Source organism: Phragmites australis, chromosome 2 (genome assembly GCF_958298935.1).
Source record: "Phragmites australis chromosome 2, lpPhrAust1.1, whole genome shotgun sequence".
NCBI classification, from domain to species: Eukaryota; Viridiplantae; Streptophyta; class Magnoliopsida; order Poales; family Poaceae; genus Phragmites; species Phragmites australis.
The window spans coordinates 40,546,590-40,566,215 of record NC_084922.1 but is presented as its reverse complement, the minus strand read 5'-3'; the positions used below and the strand labels follow the sequence as shown (position 1 = coordinate 40,566,215).

Here is a 19,626-nt window from a genome sequence, read left to right as displayed (position 1 = left end):
AAAACATCTGTCAAAGTATGTTTCAGGGACTGTACTATTCACGGCACTTTGCGTACTTCCTGCAGGCTGAACTGCAGCAGTCCCCGTCAGCCGCACGGGTGCGCGCATCTCGCCTCGAGCAGACCGCGCGAGGAAGAAACACATCGCACCCTAATCCAAATACTTCACTTCCTCCTCCTCCTCCTCTCTCTCTCGTCGTCTTGGGAGCCGCCGCCCCCGCCCCCGAAGCTCCCTCTCGCCGACGCTCGCCGTCGCGGCAGGCGGCCGCCGCGGACACAGGTAACGCCCTAGGGCTTTGCAAGGTCAAACCTAGACTATCAGCGGTCCCTCCCCTCCTTTCTCTGATGGATCCTCTGCCCGCCGCCGCAGCGCCGGTCCGCTCTCGGTCTAGTGGAGCGGTGATGCGTCCGGACGTGGATTGGTTTCTCCGTTTGTTGGGAAGTAATCCTAGTTTGCTTGGTTGGATTCCCTTCTTAAAAAAGGGGCTTAATTATTTGCCACTCCCCAGCCTTCATTGGAGGCCATAAATTGGCTGACTCCTGACTCCACCCTGGAGCCATTTATATTTGTCACCCTGGAGCACTGCCACTGAGCGAGCGAATTTAGCTCGAATACGTAAGCCACCGAAATTCGTCTCCGACGGAGCTCGGACCCGGGACCTGAACGGCTGCAAGAGCCGAGTGCTACTTGAGCGCTGCTGACCGTTTGGTCGGTCGCAGGTTCCCTTCTCCAGTTCTTCCGAGAGTCAGTTCTGTTCCCAATCGAAGAATATTCTCTCTATAAAATTTCAGTATGTACCACTCAATTCAGTTTGTTGCGGATCGGTGTGCTGCCTGGTGCCCTACTAATCCAATCCGTCCATCCATATTTGAGTAAGATTGGCATTGGTTGACACAATATAACTTTGCAGTACCTAATCTAACTTGCGCAAGCGGTTCATTTTCCAAAAATTGGGGGTTCAGCTGAACCTCCATGCCCCAGGCCTGGCTGCTGATAGCTTTAACTTGCATTTCTGCCCATTTTTTCAGTGAAATTTATTGAGCTTGCGCCCGGCATGTAGGGACTTCTGTCTTAGTTGGGTGTTAGTTTTTACAATAAGTTACAGGATGCTGTGGCTTAATTAGCGGTTCTGGAGCATACATTTGAATTTGTCGATTCCAAATTGTGGGTGTGTGTTTGGTGTAACTTCGTGCTTGCTATTTCTATGTGCAGCTGCGACTTTAGTCAATTGTTCAAACATCAAGTTTTTGATGATGGCTGGTGCTGTGACAATCGGTGATTCTGTTGCGGGCATGACTGGCTTGGGGGACGAGGATCGCAGCATGTGTGGTGGTTCTCTTTCCGAGGGGCGCTCTTGCGAGCAGGTTGATAATGGGAGCCCTTCAACGTCCCCTCCCTTTTGGGACACCGACGGTGAAGATGATGATCCTGGTATGTGACACACTTCATTTGTTTTTTGTGATGTTAATTGTTGCTAGCCTTCCAGACAACGAATAAGAGCCAGAAGAAAAATCGGATTGCCTCTTCAAGGAAATAAAAAACAAATAACCTTTTCTGAACTAGAGTCATGACTAGTTACTTGGTAAAACGATATTATGCTTAGACATGGAGCTGGTAGAATAGTGCTGGAATCTCTAATCATGATCCGGTGTGTTAGTATGGGCAGAGATTACAAACTTCCCAACTGAAAGGGCTAGAATTTTTTTCCAGAGAATTTGTTTGAAGGAAACATCAACAAACATCACTAGATTGTTTGCCTCTATGTTTATAATTTTTTCCTCGTCAATTTCTAATGTCAAAATATCAGTACAATACAATCTTCCAGCTGAATATTGCACTTTTGGGTTCTAGTATCGTCCCTATCTTAAAGAGTGTCTTGGAGTTAAAATAACTAGGTTACTGATCCTGACCTATCTAGGTTAGCTTGGCCCATTTCCCATGTTTAGTCTGGCATCGCTGTAGCTGCTAAAGATGATGCTTCTTTTGGTTAAAGCACTGATATCTTAGTTTAGTGTGACTTAGTGCCTTAGAAATGATGCTGCAAGTACATGTTGAATATATTACCTTTGTACATATTTGATGGTTACTTTGTTAACTTTCTATTTGAGAGTTTTGCAAGTTACTGAGAAAATACTGTGTAGTTGACTAGTGCAGGCCAAACCTGCATGCTGTCCGTTCAGTGTGCTCTGGGATTTGGTTTGTTTTTTTCGTGTCAACAGCAGTATGTCTTGTGCTGTTGCTCATATACATTTGTTTCGAATTGTAACCACATGGGTCCTTGCACCCAAAATAAGTTATGCAGTACCTGGTATATGTACATCATTAGGTCATCATTACATGCAATATATTCCCATCCCTGTGAATAAATCACTACCATATTGCATTCAACTCCTTGAAAGCTTTGTTCCGATGCACATATACAATCTGATTACCTATTAATGCAGAATGTAATTCTTTTTTGTATGTTGTCTCAGTTACATGCTAATCATGTCTGCGGTTAGTTTTAGCTTTTTGCACTAGTATTTGTGGTTGGTTGACGGATAAATCTGGGCACTTTTTTCTCTCGAACGCGAAGGAGAGCTGCGCATCATTGCATTAAGAGAGGAAAAAAAAAGTCATGCAAGCCACACACGCACCCACAAAACACTTCCGGTATTACATGAATCAGCGCGCCTTTGACACAAGAATGAAGCGACCCATAAGAAACTGACATAAAACTACAAATCGATGTGCAACAGTGCCAACCCCTTAGCTCCAGCGTCAGCCCACATTTGGGCCTCCTCACCCACCTTCTGGAGGGCGGCGTGCACACTCGGAGCCGCACCATTAAGCACACAGTCGTTGCAATACTTCCAAATCAGCCAAGCGCCCAAAATCACCAAGGAATTGAATCCTTTTCGCATTGGCTTCATAATCCTAGCGCTTGCTTGCATCCACCAATTGCAGAATATGGCCCCGTTTGGCATAGCTCCAGCTCCGAGATCAATGCTGGATATGGAGTTTGTATAATAAAATAAAGTGGTTTAAACATTTATTTTTTGCCCAAAATAAAAACAGATGACTCAACTAAATACCCTGAATCCACCCACAGTACTAGATCTTGGATTTTTTGGAGCTGTATATGACCAGCTCCAAGAAATCTTGGATCTGGACTCGTGCCAAACATGCCCTATGTTGTCGTTGGCCTGCGGAGTAACATCAAGCACGCCAAACCGCCTAAATACAGAGAACCACACCTGTCTAGCAAAGACACATTCCGTTAGGAGATGTTGAATTGTTTCACCTAGCTGATCACAAAGAGGGCAGCTCGCTGGATGTGGTAGTCCCCTCCGTGCCAAACGGTCTTATGTCCAACATCTATTGTGCACCACAAGCCATAAGAAAAAATCGCGGTGCGCTAGAGTCCATGACTTCCATATGTGTTTCCAAGGTGCAAAACGAGTAGCACCCTAAAAATAAGCAACATATGCTGACTTAGTTGAGTACTGGATGGATTCCGAATGCCACCATTGATGCTCATCGTGGACACTCGGCAGTAGAGTGATGTTAGAGATCAAATCCCAAACGTCAAGATACTCAGAGAGGGTAGCCACCGAAGGAGCACCCTGAATGTCAAGGACCCAGCATAGGTCAATCAAAGCCTCCTGCACCGTGCGCCAATTCTTGATCCGCTTGGGCACAAGAGCTGACAGGTTGGGGGACAAGTCACAAATCGCCTTCCCATCCACCCATCTATCAGTCCAGAACATAGTGTTACTCCCATCCCCAACAATGGTTATCACCTAGATAGCAAACAAGGCCTAAACATTGGGGTGCACCGACAACTTGAAGACATCCCACGGTTTGTCCGGCTGCGTTTTTTTAACCATCTCATATGTAAAGCCCAACTCAAAGAAGTAAGATCATGAATGCCAAGGCCTCCAAGATTGCATGGGCGGCATACCTTCCGCCAGGCGATCAAACAGTGCCCTCCATTTACCTCTTCCTTTCCCTTCCATAAGAAAGCACGACAAAGTTTGTCAATTGCCTTGATCGCCCAGGAGGGAAGATCCAAAATGATGGCATGGTGTATAGGGATCGAGGTCACGACCACCTGAACTAAAATCGAACGACCAGCTTGGGTCTTCGGCGCCGCTTTCCATCTGGGTAGCTTGTCTGCAATCTTATCAATTAGCGGTTGGAGCTGCGCTTTTGTTAGTTTCTTGATTGAGAATGCTCTTGGACCACCGACATCTGATCAGCACTGCATTGAATTGGCGAAACACTACTCTTTTGAATGGTTGTTTTGAGATCAGAGGTTGTTCCAAAGAGCTACAAGATGACCTTGATAATTTCCAAATCACTGGCAACCGACTGATAATGGATCACCCTGCCGCAACCCCCGTCGATGAAAAATCACCTCCCCGGGGACACCATTCAACATCACTCTAGTAGTGCTTCCATCGGCGCCATAGGATTAGAACCTGAGCAATCTGATACCAAGTTGTCACGATCGTCCAGGTTGGAGGGGGGACTACGGCGTAGGTGATACTTGAAGTTAGTCGAAGGACGTGGTCCTGGACCTCGACGGCGTGCTGGAGCCGTGATCGACGCCGCACCAAGGAGGCAGGACTAGAAGAAGAGGGAGGAGATAAATTTATCTATTGCTTGAATTCCAAGACAGCCGTGTACTTGGCATATATAGCCAGGTCCGGCACCTAACAATTGAAATCTAATCACAACCGACGTTTAACAAAATAGGAATCCTAACTAACATATCTCTAAGCCTGATCTACTTCCTTTTCTGCCGACGCCTTCTTCCTTCTTCTTTGGTACGACTGGCCCCACATGGCAGTCAGTTTTCCCGATTTATCACATGGATTTTTTTCCCTTTGGAAGAAATAGAATTGTTTTTATTTACTGGTAGAGTGGCAGTTGTGGCTGTATTTCATTTAACTCATATCTGAAAATTATTATCTCAGGACCCAGACCTTCAGATTTATTTGGGCGATATACTTGGAGAATTGAAAACTTTTCAAAGGAGAAGAAGAGAGAAATGAAAAGTGAATCATTTGAAGCTGGTGGTTACAAGTGGTAGGATTCACAATGATAGTTGACTAGAAAATGTTATTGCGGCATTCCTCTTTTCTGCTTTTCTTTTGGTCTGGTGATGAACCTAGTTTGAAATGCCTCTGCGGTATAGTGTTCTTTTTATATTCTATCACAGACTAACATGTTATTGGCTTCTTAATTGGACTTTGTTACACGTAGCCTATCATGTATGAATGGTTTCTGGCATTACAATTCAGTGCTTTCCAGCTCATATTTTTTGTCTCTGTTTTGTGGGACAGTGCTGCAAGTAGGAGAGCCTGTAGGCTGTCAAATGTTTTCATAGTGGTGTTAACTCTAGTTCGCTCACTGTTAGTGCTAAGCATTTAATTGTGCTTTCTCTAATATATGTAAATTTTATTGTTGATTAGCTGAGTCGGTCATGATTTGATTTCAGCATGATGCTACATTCTCCATTTCAATTGTACATATGTTGTTTTTTCACTGAGCGCAGAAAAGGAATCTTGAATCTCTGCAAGGAATGAGTTGTACATATTTTATACTTTGATCACTACGCTAACACCTATGTTCTTCTTGCAACCTTTGATGATGATGTGAAAATTGCATCGTAATCATAATTTAGCAGTCATTCTGGTATTGTAACAGGAGTCTAAATGAGATCTGGACATTTTATTTATTAAAATTTGGTGATGGAACCAGGCGTTGTTGAAGTCATTAATTGAAATATATCACAGCATTAGTAGGCTGTTGTCTCTTAAGGTGGCTGTACAACTATTTCATACCGCTTTTATTCTGGAATAGTGCTGCTACAAACCCAGCAGCCTAAGCTTTATTGTTAAGTACATATGTTATTGCTATTGGTTGTGTGTTGTGACTATTATTGGTCTTTATTGGGTTCCATGGATTTTTTGTGCTGTTGTCTTGTCCCTTTGCTGAATAACACAAATTCTCTTATGTGTGACTTGTTCAATATTTGTCTTGCTGATATGTTGACCTCTGCTGGATTGTTGATGGATTTTCTCTAATTCATTGTATTGCAATGTGGATATCCTACCAATGATTTTAATTTTATTTGACCCCTTCCAAACTCAATTTTGAGCACGGAGAATGCTATTAGGACTCCTTTTACTCCATAATCCTTTTCTTCTTCATTCTAGTTCTAGTCATATTTCCAAGACCCCTGAGCCAGTTAGTCTATGTAAAGTTGTAAACTAGCTTATCTTCCGCATGCTATTATTGCTATCGTTTTCCTATAATTTAGTGTGCTTTTCTGAGCACAGAATTCTAAATTGTTGAGGGCTCAGTTTGTGATGCATACTTCTTAGATGCTCTATTGCTTAAGTTGATCCCTTGCTCATCTGCGAATGTTAATTTTTGCAGGTATATTCTAGTTTACCCTCAAGGATGTGATGTCTCCAATCATTTATCATTGTTTCTTTGTGTTGCTAATCATGACAAACTCCTCCCAGGTTTGGTGTTACTATGTTGCCTAAACTATCTTTTGTCCTCCACTTATCTTTTTTTCTCCCCTTAATCACGGCCTTGACACTTGAAGGATGGAGCCATTTTGCACAATTTACTATAGCTGTGGGTAACCTTGATCCAAAGAAAGCTAAATATTCAGGTGAGCTAACTGATGTTTTCTTCCTTTCGAGCTAAACAGCGAGCTTCAGAGGTTGACTAAGTAACCTTGCAGACACCTTGCACAGATTCTGGAAGAAGGAACATGATTGGGGATGGAAAAAATTTATGGAGTTGTCAAAGATACAAGATGGTTTTCTTGTTGACGATGTTCTTGAAATCATAGCTCAAGTTCAAGTTATCAGGTAGGTAGTTTGTCAGTTTTCAGGATTAGAACCTATACCCAGGATCTCTATGTTTAAAGATAAACTGCACCTTATCCAGTAAAACATTCCACACATATTCTTTACGATTTCTATTTCCATGTTTTGAAGTATCAATGATCGTTGATGGATTGTTCATATGACGCACTTGAGTTGAGGTGATCATGTTGGGGGTATTTGTGCTCTCTTAGATGATTCGAATATAGACTTCTCGTGTGATTTTGTCCAGTTTAAAATCTTAACTTTGTTATGGTACAAGCTGTAATTGCTCATTGCTGATGTAGGTAGAAACCTTCTTTGGGATGTTTTTCTATTGCAATAAGCATGCATTCTGTTGCATTCCATCCAGAGTTCCTTCTTATATTTGAGGCCCTCCCTTTACCTATTTATTGTTTAAACCTTACTTCTATCTTTATTGTTCTTTTGTACACCTATTATGTGCTCTGCTATACTTGAGAATTCTACTGCACTCATTGTCTATTTGCTTATTATACTGAGTTCTCATTGATTGATCACAAAACAGTCTGTAACTGTCATTCCCTTCTGTTTTTCGATACTGGAGAGAGAAAGTGGACCGACCATTTCGTTGCCTCGATCGCCCTTATCAACGAGAATTGCTCCGTGTCTACATGACAAACACAGAGCAAATTTACCGGCATTTTGTTGAAGAACACAGAAGTAAACTTATCAAGCTCATTGAGGACAAAATGAGATGGTCCAGGTTAGATAATTGGCCTTTTGAATGTCGTGCCACAAGGAGTGATTTAATATTTGTCATTTTCCTTTTGGTATTTAATCTCTAATGCATATTGATCTTTCTTTGTGTTGCAGTTTCCGTGCTTTCTGGCTTGCAAATGACCCAACCACAAGATTTCGCATGTCCAGAGAGAAGAGCGACGTCATATTGAAAATAGTGGTGAAGCATTTCTTTGTCGAGAAAGAAGTCACCTCAACCTTAGTTATGGATGCTTTGTATATGGGTTTGAAGGCACTTGAGCACCATAACAAGGGCAAGAAAGGGACAGTAAAATTAATGGACTTGGAGGAGCTATCAGCACCTATGGTCCATGTTGATATTGACATGTTTGTTTTGGCTGGCGATTTCATAGCTTTGCTTGAGAGGGCAGCTTTAGAGCCATTGTCTTGTCAACCTCTGTCACTAAAGGATGACAAATGTTCCCAGAGCCGTTCTAAGGTAGGCATTGTTGTACGATTTATCCGGTCCCTTAATATTATAGTCAAGATCGGATTTTCTCCCCCAGATGAATTCTGTCATGATGGTCTCTTACTACGACATTTATGTTTCTTTTGTTTGATCGCACTAATAGGAATTAACTTAATTTACATCAAAATTTATCTACTTTTTTGCATTCAGTATTTGACTCTTTTCCTTATCTTCCTGGTTCCTTCCGGCCTCCATTCAGGCGTTGTTTATGTGCATAGTTCCTGAAATGTTTTACTTGCTAGCTAGCACATCATTCAGCCGTTGCAAGTGTGGCCACAATAGCTTATTGTGATATCTCATAATAGTTAATAGCCGACAGGGACAGTCATCAGCAGAAAGCATTTAGAGTATCTTTTCTTTCTTGTATTGATTTTGATTTTTCAAGCTCAGGCTATAAACCCTAACTATAATTACTCACTTAGATTAGTTGCACTCGAATGGACCCATTATTTTGCTTCTGCTAGCAGTTCTATATTCTTACAAGCTCGTTTGTTCATTCAAACATACCGATTCGTTAGTATGGGCATGTTTCGATGCAGGCCACTGCTGGCCAAGCTAATTTTTGGCCTTGTCCAGCTAATTTGGCTACCATTTGGTTGGAGGCCAAATTTTGGCTAGTCCATGAAATTTTTTGCCATGCCAAAATTTTCCTTCACAGAGCCAGGGCCAGTCCCGGGTGGCAAATTTGCTCGCCCGAGCTGCCCAGCCAGCCAAACCTCAACCATGTGTGACGTGGCAGCGCGGGATAGGTAGCATGTGTTCCAAAATTTTAAAAATAACAAATTTCAAACCATTTTATCTTCTAAACCGTATATCCAATTTATGATATTTTTGCACCATAGTATTCCTTATAATTAGATCTACAAAACAAGATCTCAGATGACTATAGTTTGGTGGAAATTTTTTTATTGACAAGCGGGACCCACATGTCATACCATGAGTTTTGTCAGACTTTGGCATGGCAGCAATCGAAACACCATTTTCCCCTCTAATTTTGGCGCCTATCTCAAATTTGGCCCAATTTAGCATGACCCTAACTTTGGCTATGACCAATATTTGGTCAGGCTTTTAAGGCCTACAACCAAACACGCCCTATATTAATTCCCAGGGGTGGGATTTAATCTAAGGGAAAAGTGCATATTACACCTTGAACTCTTCACTCTGTTCAATTTGAACCCTAAACTCCAAACAGTTTAATGTGCACTCCTTGATCAGCCTTGGAAGTTCTGTTTCGGGGGTTGAAAGTCAGAAATGTCACTTTTCTTTTCACAAGAGGCAGTATAAATCTTATGGAATAGTCAACTGTTCTGTTTGTGGTCTTTATGTCTGAGGTCACTAGCATTAGTAGTATTTTTGTGCAGTATAATTGTGATCTTGCTGCTCAGTTTTTTTTACTATTCTCATCCTTCTAGGATGGTGGTTCTGGAGAAGTCAACAATTTTTCTATCGAGCGTGAAGAAAGACGCCTAACTGAGCTTGGTCAGAAGATACTTGAAACATTTGTACTATCTCATATATTTAGGTATAAGGTTTATTTATTTGATCATCTTGTTATCCCCGCTTGAATGTTTACAAGCTACTTTTTCATGCTTTGCTTTCTTACACTATACTTTCATGTTAGCGGGATTGAGGTTGCCTATCAAGAAGCTGTTGCTTTGAAGAGGCAAGAGGAGCTTATTCGTGAAGAGGAGCTCCTTGAAAATGAGATGAAGGGGAAACGTGGCAATGCCATTGAAAAGGATAAGCGCGCAAAGAAAAAACAGGTTGCATTTTTAATGTTGTTAAGTGCACCCTTTGTCTTATTTGTACTTCCTGCATCGAATTTCATATGGTGGTAGCCAGGGTGACATCATGAAATCTTTACTATGGCTGTAGTTTGCTTGAACAAGTTTGTTAACTGGAAGAACATCCAACTACTTGAATATATGGATTATGGAATTATTATTATTCTGTTAAGATTCTTTTAATGATTCTTCTTCATATTTGATTGGTGTACTCTTGTTTGGTCGGCTTGATGGACGGAAAGTTTCCTAGTCATTTCCTAGAGTTTCAAGCTTCAGTTGGGTTCACCATCTCTGCTCTGTTACTGACAAGTTACCATAATGTCTTCCTGATGGGAACTGATGGAAACCAATCAATTTCTCACTGGGAGGTTGAGGAAAGAAAAAACTGAGCTGGATTTCATTTGGGCTGAAAGTGACTAGAATCCTGCTGGCATTTTATTCGATTCTTTTGACTAGAAGCGACCTGTTTTAAGCACATCTGAATTCCGGTGTCAACTCAGGGCCATTTGTTCAAGTTTAAACTGCTCTGTTTAGCCTATACTTGCAGAGTCTTGTTTGACTAGTATATAAGTCCTGGGTTTTGGAGCATTTCCATGGTCATTTGCTGCTACAATGTTATTTCTTTTGGTCCTTTAAGCAAAGTTCATGTTGCTTCTGCTTTTAGTTGAACTAACGAAGCCACACAAGAGATCTGTTCTTACGGTGAATCAGTTGTTAGGAAGAGTATTAGTCATCAACTATCAAGTAATCTGTAAGGGATCTCTATTCATTTACATAAAAATACATTAGCTCTGAATTCTGGGCTCTTACTGTTCTGTAAGTTATCATGTGCTGCTGCTATTAAGTGCGCTGGAGGCCTAAAAGCTTTGCTGACAGGATAAGCTGTTTTGTTATACCATATCACAGGTTGAACACAGTGGTTCGTTTTGAGTTTCTACCTTAGTGGCATCTCTCTTATTAATGTCCGGTTGCCTTCATTTCTTTTGCATTAGGTCATTTAAAAAAAATGTATTGCTTACACTAACATTTTCAGGCCAAACAAAAGAAGAACAATCATAAGGTTAAGGACAAGGAAAGAGAGGAGAAATCTGATTCAAATTCTCCAGAAAGGGGTCGAGATGGAACCACAAATCATGATAGGGAGAACTCTAATCAGGCAGGAAAATTAGCAGCGAAAGGCGATAACTCCGAAGAAGGTGCTTCAGATGTGTCAGACAATTTAGATGGATCGATGGAGGTATGCCAAACTGACATGCTTGACAAGATTATACGATCTGTGAATGCAGTGAATGATGTTGGCACCGAGACAAAAAATGTGCAGACAGGGAATAATTCTTCTGTGGAGATCGAGTCATTGATATCATCTGTGTCTGCTACTGTGAGCAGTATACGGGGCAAAATAAATAACCTGCTAGACGGTACAATTCAGATATCACCTAATAGGTCAGTTAGCATTTCACCTAGTATGCATTAGCTCTCTTGGCAGCTTGGATTTATCATAACTGAATTTATGTACAGAGGGAAAACTTGGCGCAACAGGGGCATTATCAGTATGAGCATTGCCCGAGTTGAAGATGATCTTCCCTCAAGCAGTTCTAGTGTTTCAGTCCGCAATACATTTGGCTGTGGCCCAGCTCCAAAGCATGAGCAGGAGACTGCTCTACTAACCTTAAAAGATAGGCTTCGCAAGCTTGGGCAACGGCTACATGAGGTGAAGCTATCGGGCTTTATTTTCTGATCAGCTTCTTTAATATTGGTTGGATTTGTCCTAGCCTTGCATTCCATTATTACCTTCGGGTTTGAATGAAAAAAAGTTCTCACCATAGACTTGGTAGTGTTGTTAACCAGATTCTGGAGTAGTGTGAATTTGCTTATTTCTGCTGTCAGTTCATAGAGGTTAATGATTTGGATGGTGGAGTTTGAAGTTATTAGCATCATGTTTTGCTCACTTCATAGTTTCCCTGTCAGACTTTTTTTTTGACAGAACAATTGTGGAGGAGTTCCCCACATGTTTGGTTTGAGTGAAATTTTGGTATCCTAAAATTTTCAGATGCGAATTTGAAATACTAGACGTCGTGGTTTGGTGAGATTTTTTTAGAAACATCATTTCATAGTTTTAAAGGGCCAATCTGCCTTGCTTTGGCTCATCTTTTAAGTTATCCTTAGCTTTCTGTCAATTTGTTGCTTCTTAGTTTTACCTCGCTTTTGACGCTAAAATGCCAGATTTCCATACTATAACTCATTGTTTCGATTTCTATAATAGTTTTGAGGGAAGTATTCCCTAAAACACCACTTCATGGTTTCAAGGTCAAATGCCTTTGCTATATCTCATGGTTTGTGTGAAATCTAAGTACTTTCTTTTTTTAAAAAATATTTGTATTTTTTTATATGCAGATGTGCAACGCTATAAGCGTATAACTCACGATTAGTTGCAATTGTTTCCCCTAAAAAATATCAGTGTTCGATTTCACGGGTGCTTTTGTGCAAGATTTATCTTACTGCATGCCATGGTTTCGACTTAGATCATAGTATTGATATAACTTTTCTTGAAACAGCACTTCATTGTTTTGGGCCCAAATTTTCTTTGGCAATTGCCATAATTTTGGTACCTCCCAAAAAACATGTTTAAGGGAAATCTTGAAAATTGTTTTAAGATGTAAATGTGCAATAAATGGTTTTAGGGAGATCAACAAAACATTTCTAAAATGCAGATGACTATGTCTTAGGTCCGGCGAGAGATCTGCTATGGCTTTCATTTTATGGGCTAGTTTAGCTTTATCTCAACTTCGATACTCAATGCCTAGTTTGCTATATTATAGCTCATGGTTCTTGAGGTAGGGCATAGTTTGTTGAAAAATTTCTTAAAAATTTACTTCGTTATTCAGTTTCAAGCTGCCCTATTATAGCTCAAAGTTTGAGTGAAATTTGCCATACTATGATTCATGGTTTTTGACTTAGATCATATTTTTGAGATTGCTTTTTCTGAAAAATCACTAGTTGTGTCAGGGTCGGATCTACCCTTTAGTAGCTCACGCTTTCAGTGGTATTTTAGTACAAGAACAAAGCCTTTAGTCCCAAACATAGTCACTGGGAACGTGGAACCATGCTGCGTTCCTCGTCCTGGGAACACGAAAACAATCTGGTCCCCACCTTGTCAAAATCTTTCGCAAGTAGCGTACTATGTTCCTCGATCCCGTTCCTCGACCCCATCGACCTGGGAATTATGTGACTATGGTCCTAAACAAGTTGGGTTAGTCTAGATATGAAACCCAACAGGAACCACATGAACCAAAGAGAAAGGAAGAGACATATAGTGACAAAAGAAAAATAGTTATATATTACTAGTCGTAATAATGATATCGAAAGAAGCTCGATTTATGGGTCATGGTTCTAGCACGTGAATCGTTAATTTTGCGCTCTACTATCCAAGGACAATTCTTTGGCTAGTATTTGCATGATCTCCTTGACCTAATGGTGAGCCCCTGCATCAACACGAGCCAAACTTGGTTAGACAACCTTCCCCGTGTTGTTCCCTTCTGCAAGCAGCCAACAAAAACTATCCAAGTGGACCATACTACAAGTTCATCCGTGATTGTTTTGGGAGCATGTTCGTAACCAAATTGTCCCCTCTCCTCTCTCAATCGGAATTCTGTTCAGATTAGGGATTCCCCCATTCTACTTTCTTGGCAATCTAGAGTTTCTTGTGTTGAGAATTCGGCTTTGATGAGTGTGTGTTCTTCTGCTTGGAATACAACAGGGACACACAGTCGTTGCCATGGCCACCCTTGCGACCTTGCTTGTCGGCGATGTTTAGAGCGGGAGAATATCTGTTTCCAATTTCTGGGCCAAGATGGGCTCAACACAACACAAGTTCATCTCCGTTGATCTGCAGGTGATCTCCTTTGCAGATGAACGTTATTGTCAAAAACAAAGGCTTTGACATGCATTTTGGAGCCGTGCAGAGTGTAGATAATGGTATTGATGTAGCTGATTAGATGTGTGCTAATCTGATTAAATGGCTATCAGAACGAGCTTGCCAGCCAGTCGGCCATTCGTCGAATCGACCACCCAAGTAAAGAGAAGCAAATATTATCACTGAAAGAGAAAGCAAAATATCGCCTGAGGATTGAAGTTGGCCATGATGGAACTACCCTGGGTGGACTTGATTTGGGACTAAAGTACCCGATTAGGATTTAGGAGAAATAAAGGGCCAAAGGATGGACGGCGTAGTTGTTTCGTACGAAGTATTTTGTATGCTTAGACCTTTCATTTTGGTTTTTACTGCCTCCTCTCATGTCAAATTTGACTGACCCCTGCCTTTCCTTGTACAATGTGGATTTGGTGCCTACTGGGATGCGCACACTACATATCTCGACTGATAGACCAATTGGTGAGATGCGTACGAAACGAACACTAAAGTGCCGTTGCAAGCGCTTGCTCCTGCTCAGATCTGCCGTCGACTTCGTCTACAAGGTCGGAGGGGGTGTATGAGGGAGGAGAGGCCACCGGTTTGGGAGGGGGTGGGTGGAGAAGTGGAGAGGTGGGCAGCTGGCAGGGGAGGGGAAGAAGCTGGCCGCTCCCACTCAGATCCGCTGCCAGCCTCATCGATAGGGGTGAAGAAGGGTGGGTGAGGGAGGAGGTGCCGCCTGCTTGGGAGGGGGCTGGCGGGAGAAGCTGAGAGGTGGGCAGCCAACAGGGGAGGGGAAGAAGAGGCCGCTGCAGCGATGACGGCACTGCAGCGGTGGAGATATGGAGGGCGTGCGTCCTTGTGGGCGCCATTGTATTTTCATTCCTTGTATTGTAGTCTACGCTGTTGCCTCTTGAGGTCTTCGTTGGGTATTTCCAAACCTCCTTGAGTGGTTTTGGACAAGCTTTTCCTTGGTGCAACCTCTACCCTATCACACATAGTCATTTCAAATTCGATCCTTTTCTGTATGGCCACAAATCTGCGCAACATACTTAGTTGCTAGGCGTGTCGTCTTGTAAGAGGCCAAGATTTAGTGCCATACATCATCTTATGCATGATCACCATCTTGTAGAACTTACATTTTAGCTTTTGTTGTACCTTTTTGTCACAGAGAATGCATCATTGCTTGGCCCAGTTTCATCCTCTCGCAAAAAGATAAAGATCGGATAGATTCGATTCCATGGCTAACATCTTCATCAATATCACCATCACTATAGCATTGATCCTAAATAATGAAAGGTTTCCATCTTGGCACTACTTGTCCTTCTTCCAGATGTATCTCCATCCTTAGGCCTACCATAACTAAAGTGGCAACTCATATTGTCAGTTTTTAGTCTTGCTAAGTCTAAAACCTTTTGACTCTAAAGCCTCTCTCCACGACTCCAATTTCTTGTCAACACTCATCTTACTCCGTCTGGTAGCAGCACATTGTCAACAAAGAGCATACACCAAGGAATATATCCTTTTATGTCCCTCGTGACCTTGCCCATCAGTAAGGCAAAAATATATGGGCTCAATTCCGACCCTTGATTTAGTCCAATTTTAATTGGGAAGTCATAGATCTCAAAATCACATGTTCGGACACTAGTCATAACGTCATTGGTTCTCCATGTCAATGAATACCATGCGTAAATCCTTCTGTTCCGTATGTATCTACATAAGCTAAGTATTGAGAAATTTGCTTCCATGGCCGACCTACCATGCAGTCCTTAAACGATGCTCAACCACTCTCCCATAGCTTCATTGTATCATTGTATGGCTTATCAGCATAATTCCTCGGTAATTAGTACAGCTTCGAGTATCTCCTTTATTCTTGAAGAGTGGTACTAATATACTTAACTCTTCGGGCATCTTGTTTGACCGAAAAAATGTGGTTGAACAGCTTGGTTTGCCATACTATCACTGCGTCTTGAAGGCATCTCCACACCTCAATAGGGACATCATCAAGGGCGAAAGCCTTTCCTCTCTTCATGCTTTTTAAAACTCCCTTGGCTTCAAACTCCTGAATCATCTGCACAAAATCTCATGTTGGTGCCATCAGAAGAGTCATCTAACTCAATTGGAGTGCTTTCATTTAGACCGTTGAACGGCTTGTCGAAGTATTTTCTCCCATATGTTCTTGATCTCATCATCTTTCAGAAGAAGTCGATTTGTCTCATTCTTGTTGCATTTAACTTGGTGGAAGTCCCTTGTCTTCTCCGCACAAATTTTAGTCATCTTATTGACGTCCTTTTCGCCTTCCGTCGTACTTAACTGCTAATAAAGGCCCTCGTAAGCCCAAACCCTTGCTTCACTCACAGCTTGCTTTGCAATCTTCTTTGCCACTTTGTATTTCTATATGTAGTACGCTTTGAGCAGTGTTTAGGTACTTCCTAAAAAATTCAGTTTCAGTTTTCAGCGAACTCTCTGAAAGTGTTCTTGGATATCAGCAGGAAATTCTTGAATACCATGGTTTGGTGTGAGATTGTTCTTAAACTTTTAGTTTACCTTGCTATGGCTCATGGTCGTAAGTTGATTATAGCTTTACCTCAATTTTGGTGAGCCAGATTTCTTTGTAGCTCACAAATTTTGACTTAAGATCATCATGATAGTATGGCAGTCAAGCATCACTTCAGGGTGTCAGGGTCTGATTTACCTAACTGTAGCTTATAGTCCGAGGGACTGTACTGTAATGGTTTGAGTGAAATTTTAGTACTTTCTGGAAGAAATCAAGTTTTTAGGGAAATCTACAAAAGGAAATTCTCACATGCTACTATGCAATACTGGTCATGGTTTAATTATTCTTAACTTTTCATTCTATAGTTTAGGGCAGATCTGCCTTGCTTTAGCTCACTCTCTATGTTAATTTTAGCTTTATCTCAATTTGATACTCATGAGTTAGATTTGCCTTAATAATATACTTACTATAGCTCATGGTTTCTATTCGAATTTTAAATAATCTTTTTGAGATATTTTCCCCTGAAAAACATCAACTCATGGTTTCTGGGTAAGATATCCACTAATTTCTAAAAACTCAATTATTTTTTTGGGAAATCTACAAAATCGTTCTAAGATGCAGATGTGCAATACACCAGATCTGTTGCTATAATGCTATGGATATGCTTTGGCTAGAGAACATCACCCACTTGTTTATCATGTTCCAATTGGCCGAGCACCCATTTCTCCCTTTTTTATTGTATGTACAGAAAGCATGTACTGCCTCCAGATCTGTGAATTCTGTAGCTCGATACATCAAGATAACACTCTTAAGTGTTTATATGAAATCTTATCTCTTTTTTTGATGCGAAATTGTGGGGAACCCCCCAGCAAGATTTTATTGCCACAACAAATCAAAAAAAGAGATACAGAAAGAAAGGAAACGAACCTGAGAAAAGAACAAAAGCCCTGGAGAGGGCCAAAATTAAAAGGAGCAGAAACAAAAGAAGAAAACTTATCTTTGATGACCATATTTGCAGCATATTACTTGGTAAGTGTCCTTAAAAGGCAAAAATTCTTTGGAGATTCATTTCTTGAGTTGGAATTTTATTTAATTTTGTTAGTCATTTCGTGTAAGGTTATAATTGTTCTGTAGCACTTATATCAATCAGCTATCCTGTTGCTTTGTTTATCTGCCGCTAAAAAAATGATTAGTTTGTTTCCATTTATGCTTGTTTCAGAAGGAAATTGAGGGTAGGGAACTACTCAAGGCCCACTTGGAAAAGAAGGCAGCTGCTGAGGCAGCAGCTGGTTCATCCTCGGCATCCTCATCCGATTCCCTGGAAAAGACCCCTCAGGTTCCGAAGGGCCCAGAGCAAACATTGGTAACTATTTCTGATGCAAATATTGATGCACCACCTCCAAAGGCTGTACCTGTAGCCACAAGTGATGCCACTAATGGAGCTGTTCCAGCAATAGGAACCTCCACGGTAAGCACCAAATCTGTTCCTATTTTCACTCCCACTCCGAGTAAACTCGATCCAGTTTTGTGCAAAGAACATGTATCAAGTTCAAGTCAGCATATTGATAGAGCTACTTCGTTGCCCTCGAGATCGGCGCTAATTGATAAGGCTATTCCAACTCCCCCCAAATCACCTTTGCCACAGGCTGATACAGTTGCTAAAGCTACTCCAGCTCCCCCAAAATCTTCTACATCACAGATTGATAAAGTTGCTAAAGCCATCCCAGCTCCCCCAAAATCACCTGCACCTGAGGTTGATAAAGTTGCCCCACATAACTCAGTATCGCGACAGATTCCTTCCACATCCATCTCAAAAGCTCGAGAAGATACCGTTCCTGAGATGGTTGCAGTCACTTCTGTACCCCTTACTCCTACGCCAACATCCAGGCCTTCAAGTGCTCCTCTGTTCCAGGCACGAATATCAACTGTACCACCTACACACACAGTTCAATTTTCTCCATTGCTTTCACGCTCAAGGACTGTGTCTGGACGACCGAGCGACGTGCCTTCCCCTTCGGCCCCAAGTTATGTAACACAGGCCTACCGAAATGCTATCCTTGGTACGAGTAGTCTGGATACAACCTCAGTAAATCTTGAGCAATTAACTTCTATAGGCCAAAATATTGCAGTTTCACAGCCACTGCCAGCATATGCATTGACAACATCCGTCATGGTGCCTCCTGTTGAAAGGAATGGCCAATTACCAGGTAAGCAAGGCTTCATGTTTGGGCTTAGCAAGTCAGAAGCTCTCGATAACTGGCACCCATGGAAAGGTAATGGTGATGTTAACAGACACATGTGGAGAGATGATACTCCTAATCAGCAAATGACCAATTGCAATGTGCATGTGCACCCCTGGAAAGATAATTCTTATCAGCAAGCGAGCAGCTGCGGAACAGAAGAACAAGGCAGATTTGTTGGACTGCAATATAGGCAGTTACAGAGGGAGATACCTGCAAGGTTTGTTTCACAGCAGCAGCAGGGGCCAGTGGGTGAAGAATTCCCCCACCTTGATATCATCAATGACTTGCTTGATGATGAACAAAGCAGTGAGAGTGTGGCAGTCTCTCCCCTCCATGAACATCATACATTTGGCTTGCCCTTTTCTTCAAGAGGCAATGTGGCAGACTCTGAAATGGCTTCTGTAAGTAGATCTGGCTGGTTTAACTTGACCGACCATTACTATGATGAGGGTTACCGGGGGGCCTACGACACACAGAATGCTCTGCATAGGTTGAGAGATGAGCAACTTTCCACATCGGATGTTTATTCCAGTGGAAGGTTCGACTCTACTGCATCAAAGCCTTGGCTATATAGCCGTCCAAATCCAGCAGTGAACCTTGGAACCAATTCAAATGTATTTTCACAGCAGATGAGAGACTATGCCAATTTAGCAAGTGGGAGGGTGAATGGGGAATACCCGGAATATCTGTATCGCCGTGCTAACGGGCAATGGTGATGCCTGTATACGATCGGTAATAATGCTTGTTGTAACAGACCATGGTGCCAAGTCTAAGGCTCGCCATGGCCTTTAATTTGAATTTTTAAAGTTCAAAATGGCAAAGAGATACATCATGTAAAGTGTTTACCTGCATTCAGTCTATCCCTTATAGTGCTTGTATGTTACTTCTGTTGTTTGGAGAGTACATTAATGCAGTTAGCTAACGAAAAAGATATATGGCATCACCATCGCCTGCCTTTGCGAAACTTTGTAGTGTTTGTTGCAGTGTTGTGTTGGACATGATTAGGTGTTTGAGAACGGGCAGAACCTGTGTTGGATAACTACATGACAAGGCAATGGAGCAAGGAAGTTTTCAGTC

General features: G+C 41.8%; 1 protein-coding gene across 5 annotated transcripts; it reads left to right on the top strand.

Annotated features, from left to right (window-relative positions):
* The first annotated feature begins 63 nt into the window (after window positions 1-63).
* On the top strand, window positions 64-19,480 carry LOC133908864 (TNF receptor-associated factor homolog 1a-like). Of its 5 annotated transcripts, XM_062351053.1 has the most exons (14): window positions 64-279; window positions 1,213-1,431; window positions 4,962-5,073; window positions 6,430-6,518; window positions 6,605-6,673; window positions 6,746-6,875; window positions 7,456-7,614; window positions 7,725-8,088; window positions 9,531-9,640; window positions 9,740-9,881; window positions 10,936-11,098; window positions 11,189-11,345; window positions 11,421-11,613; window positions 17,526-19,480. In XM_062351053.1, the coding sequence occupies exons 2-14, from the start codon at window positions 1,251-1,253 to the stop codon at window positions 19,263-19,265; spliced, it is 3,609 nt and encodes a 1,202-aa protein (XP_062207037.1). In that variant the 5' UTR covers window positions 64-279; window positions 1,213-1,250; the 3' UTR covers window positions 19,266-19,480. The 5 variants fall into 5 exon arrangements, with proteins under 5 accessions (XP_062207037.1, XP_062207036.1, XP_062207038.1 ...); XM_062351052.1 differs by having other exon boundaries at window positions 10,936-11,345; XM_062351054.1 differs by lacking the exons at window positions 11,189-11,345; window positions 11,421-11,613 and having other exon boundaries at window positions 10,936-11,139.
* Window positions 19,481-19,626: the final 146 nt, after the last annotated feature.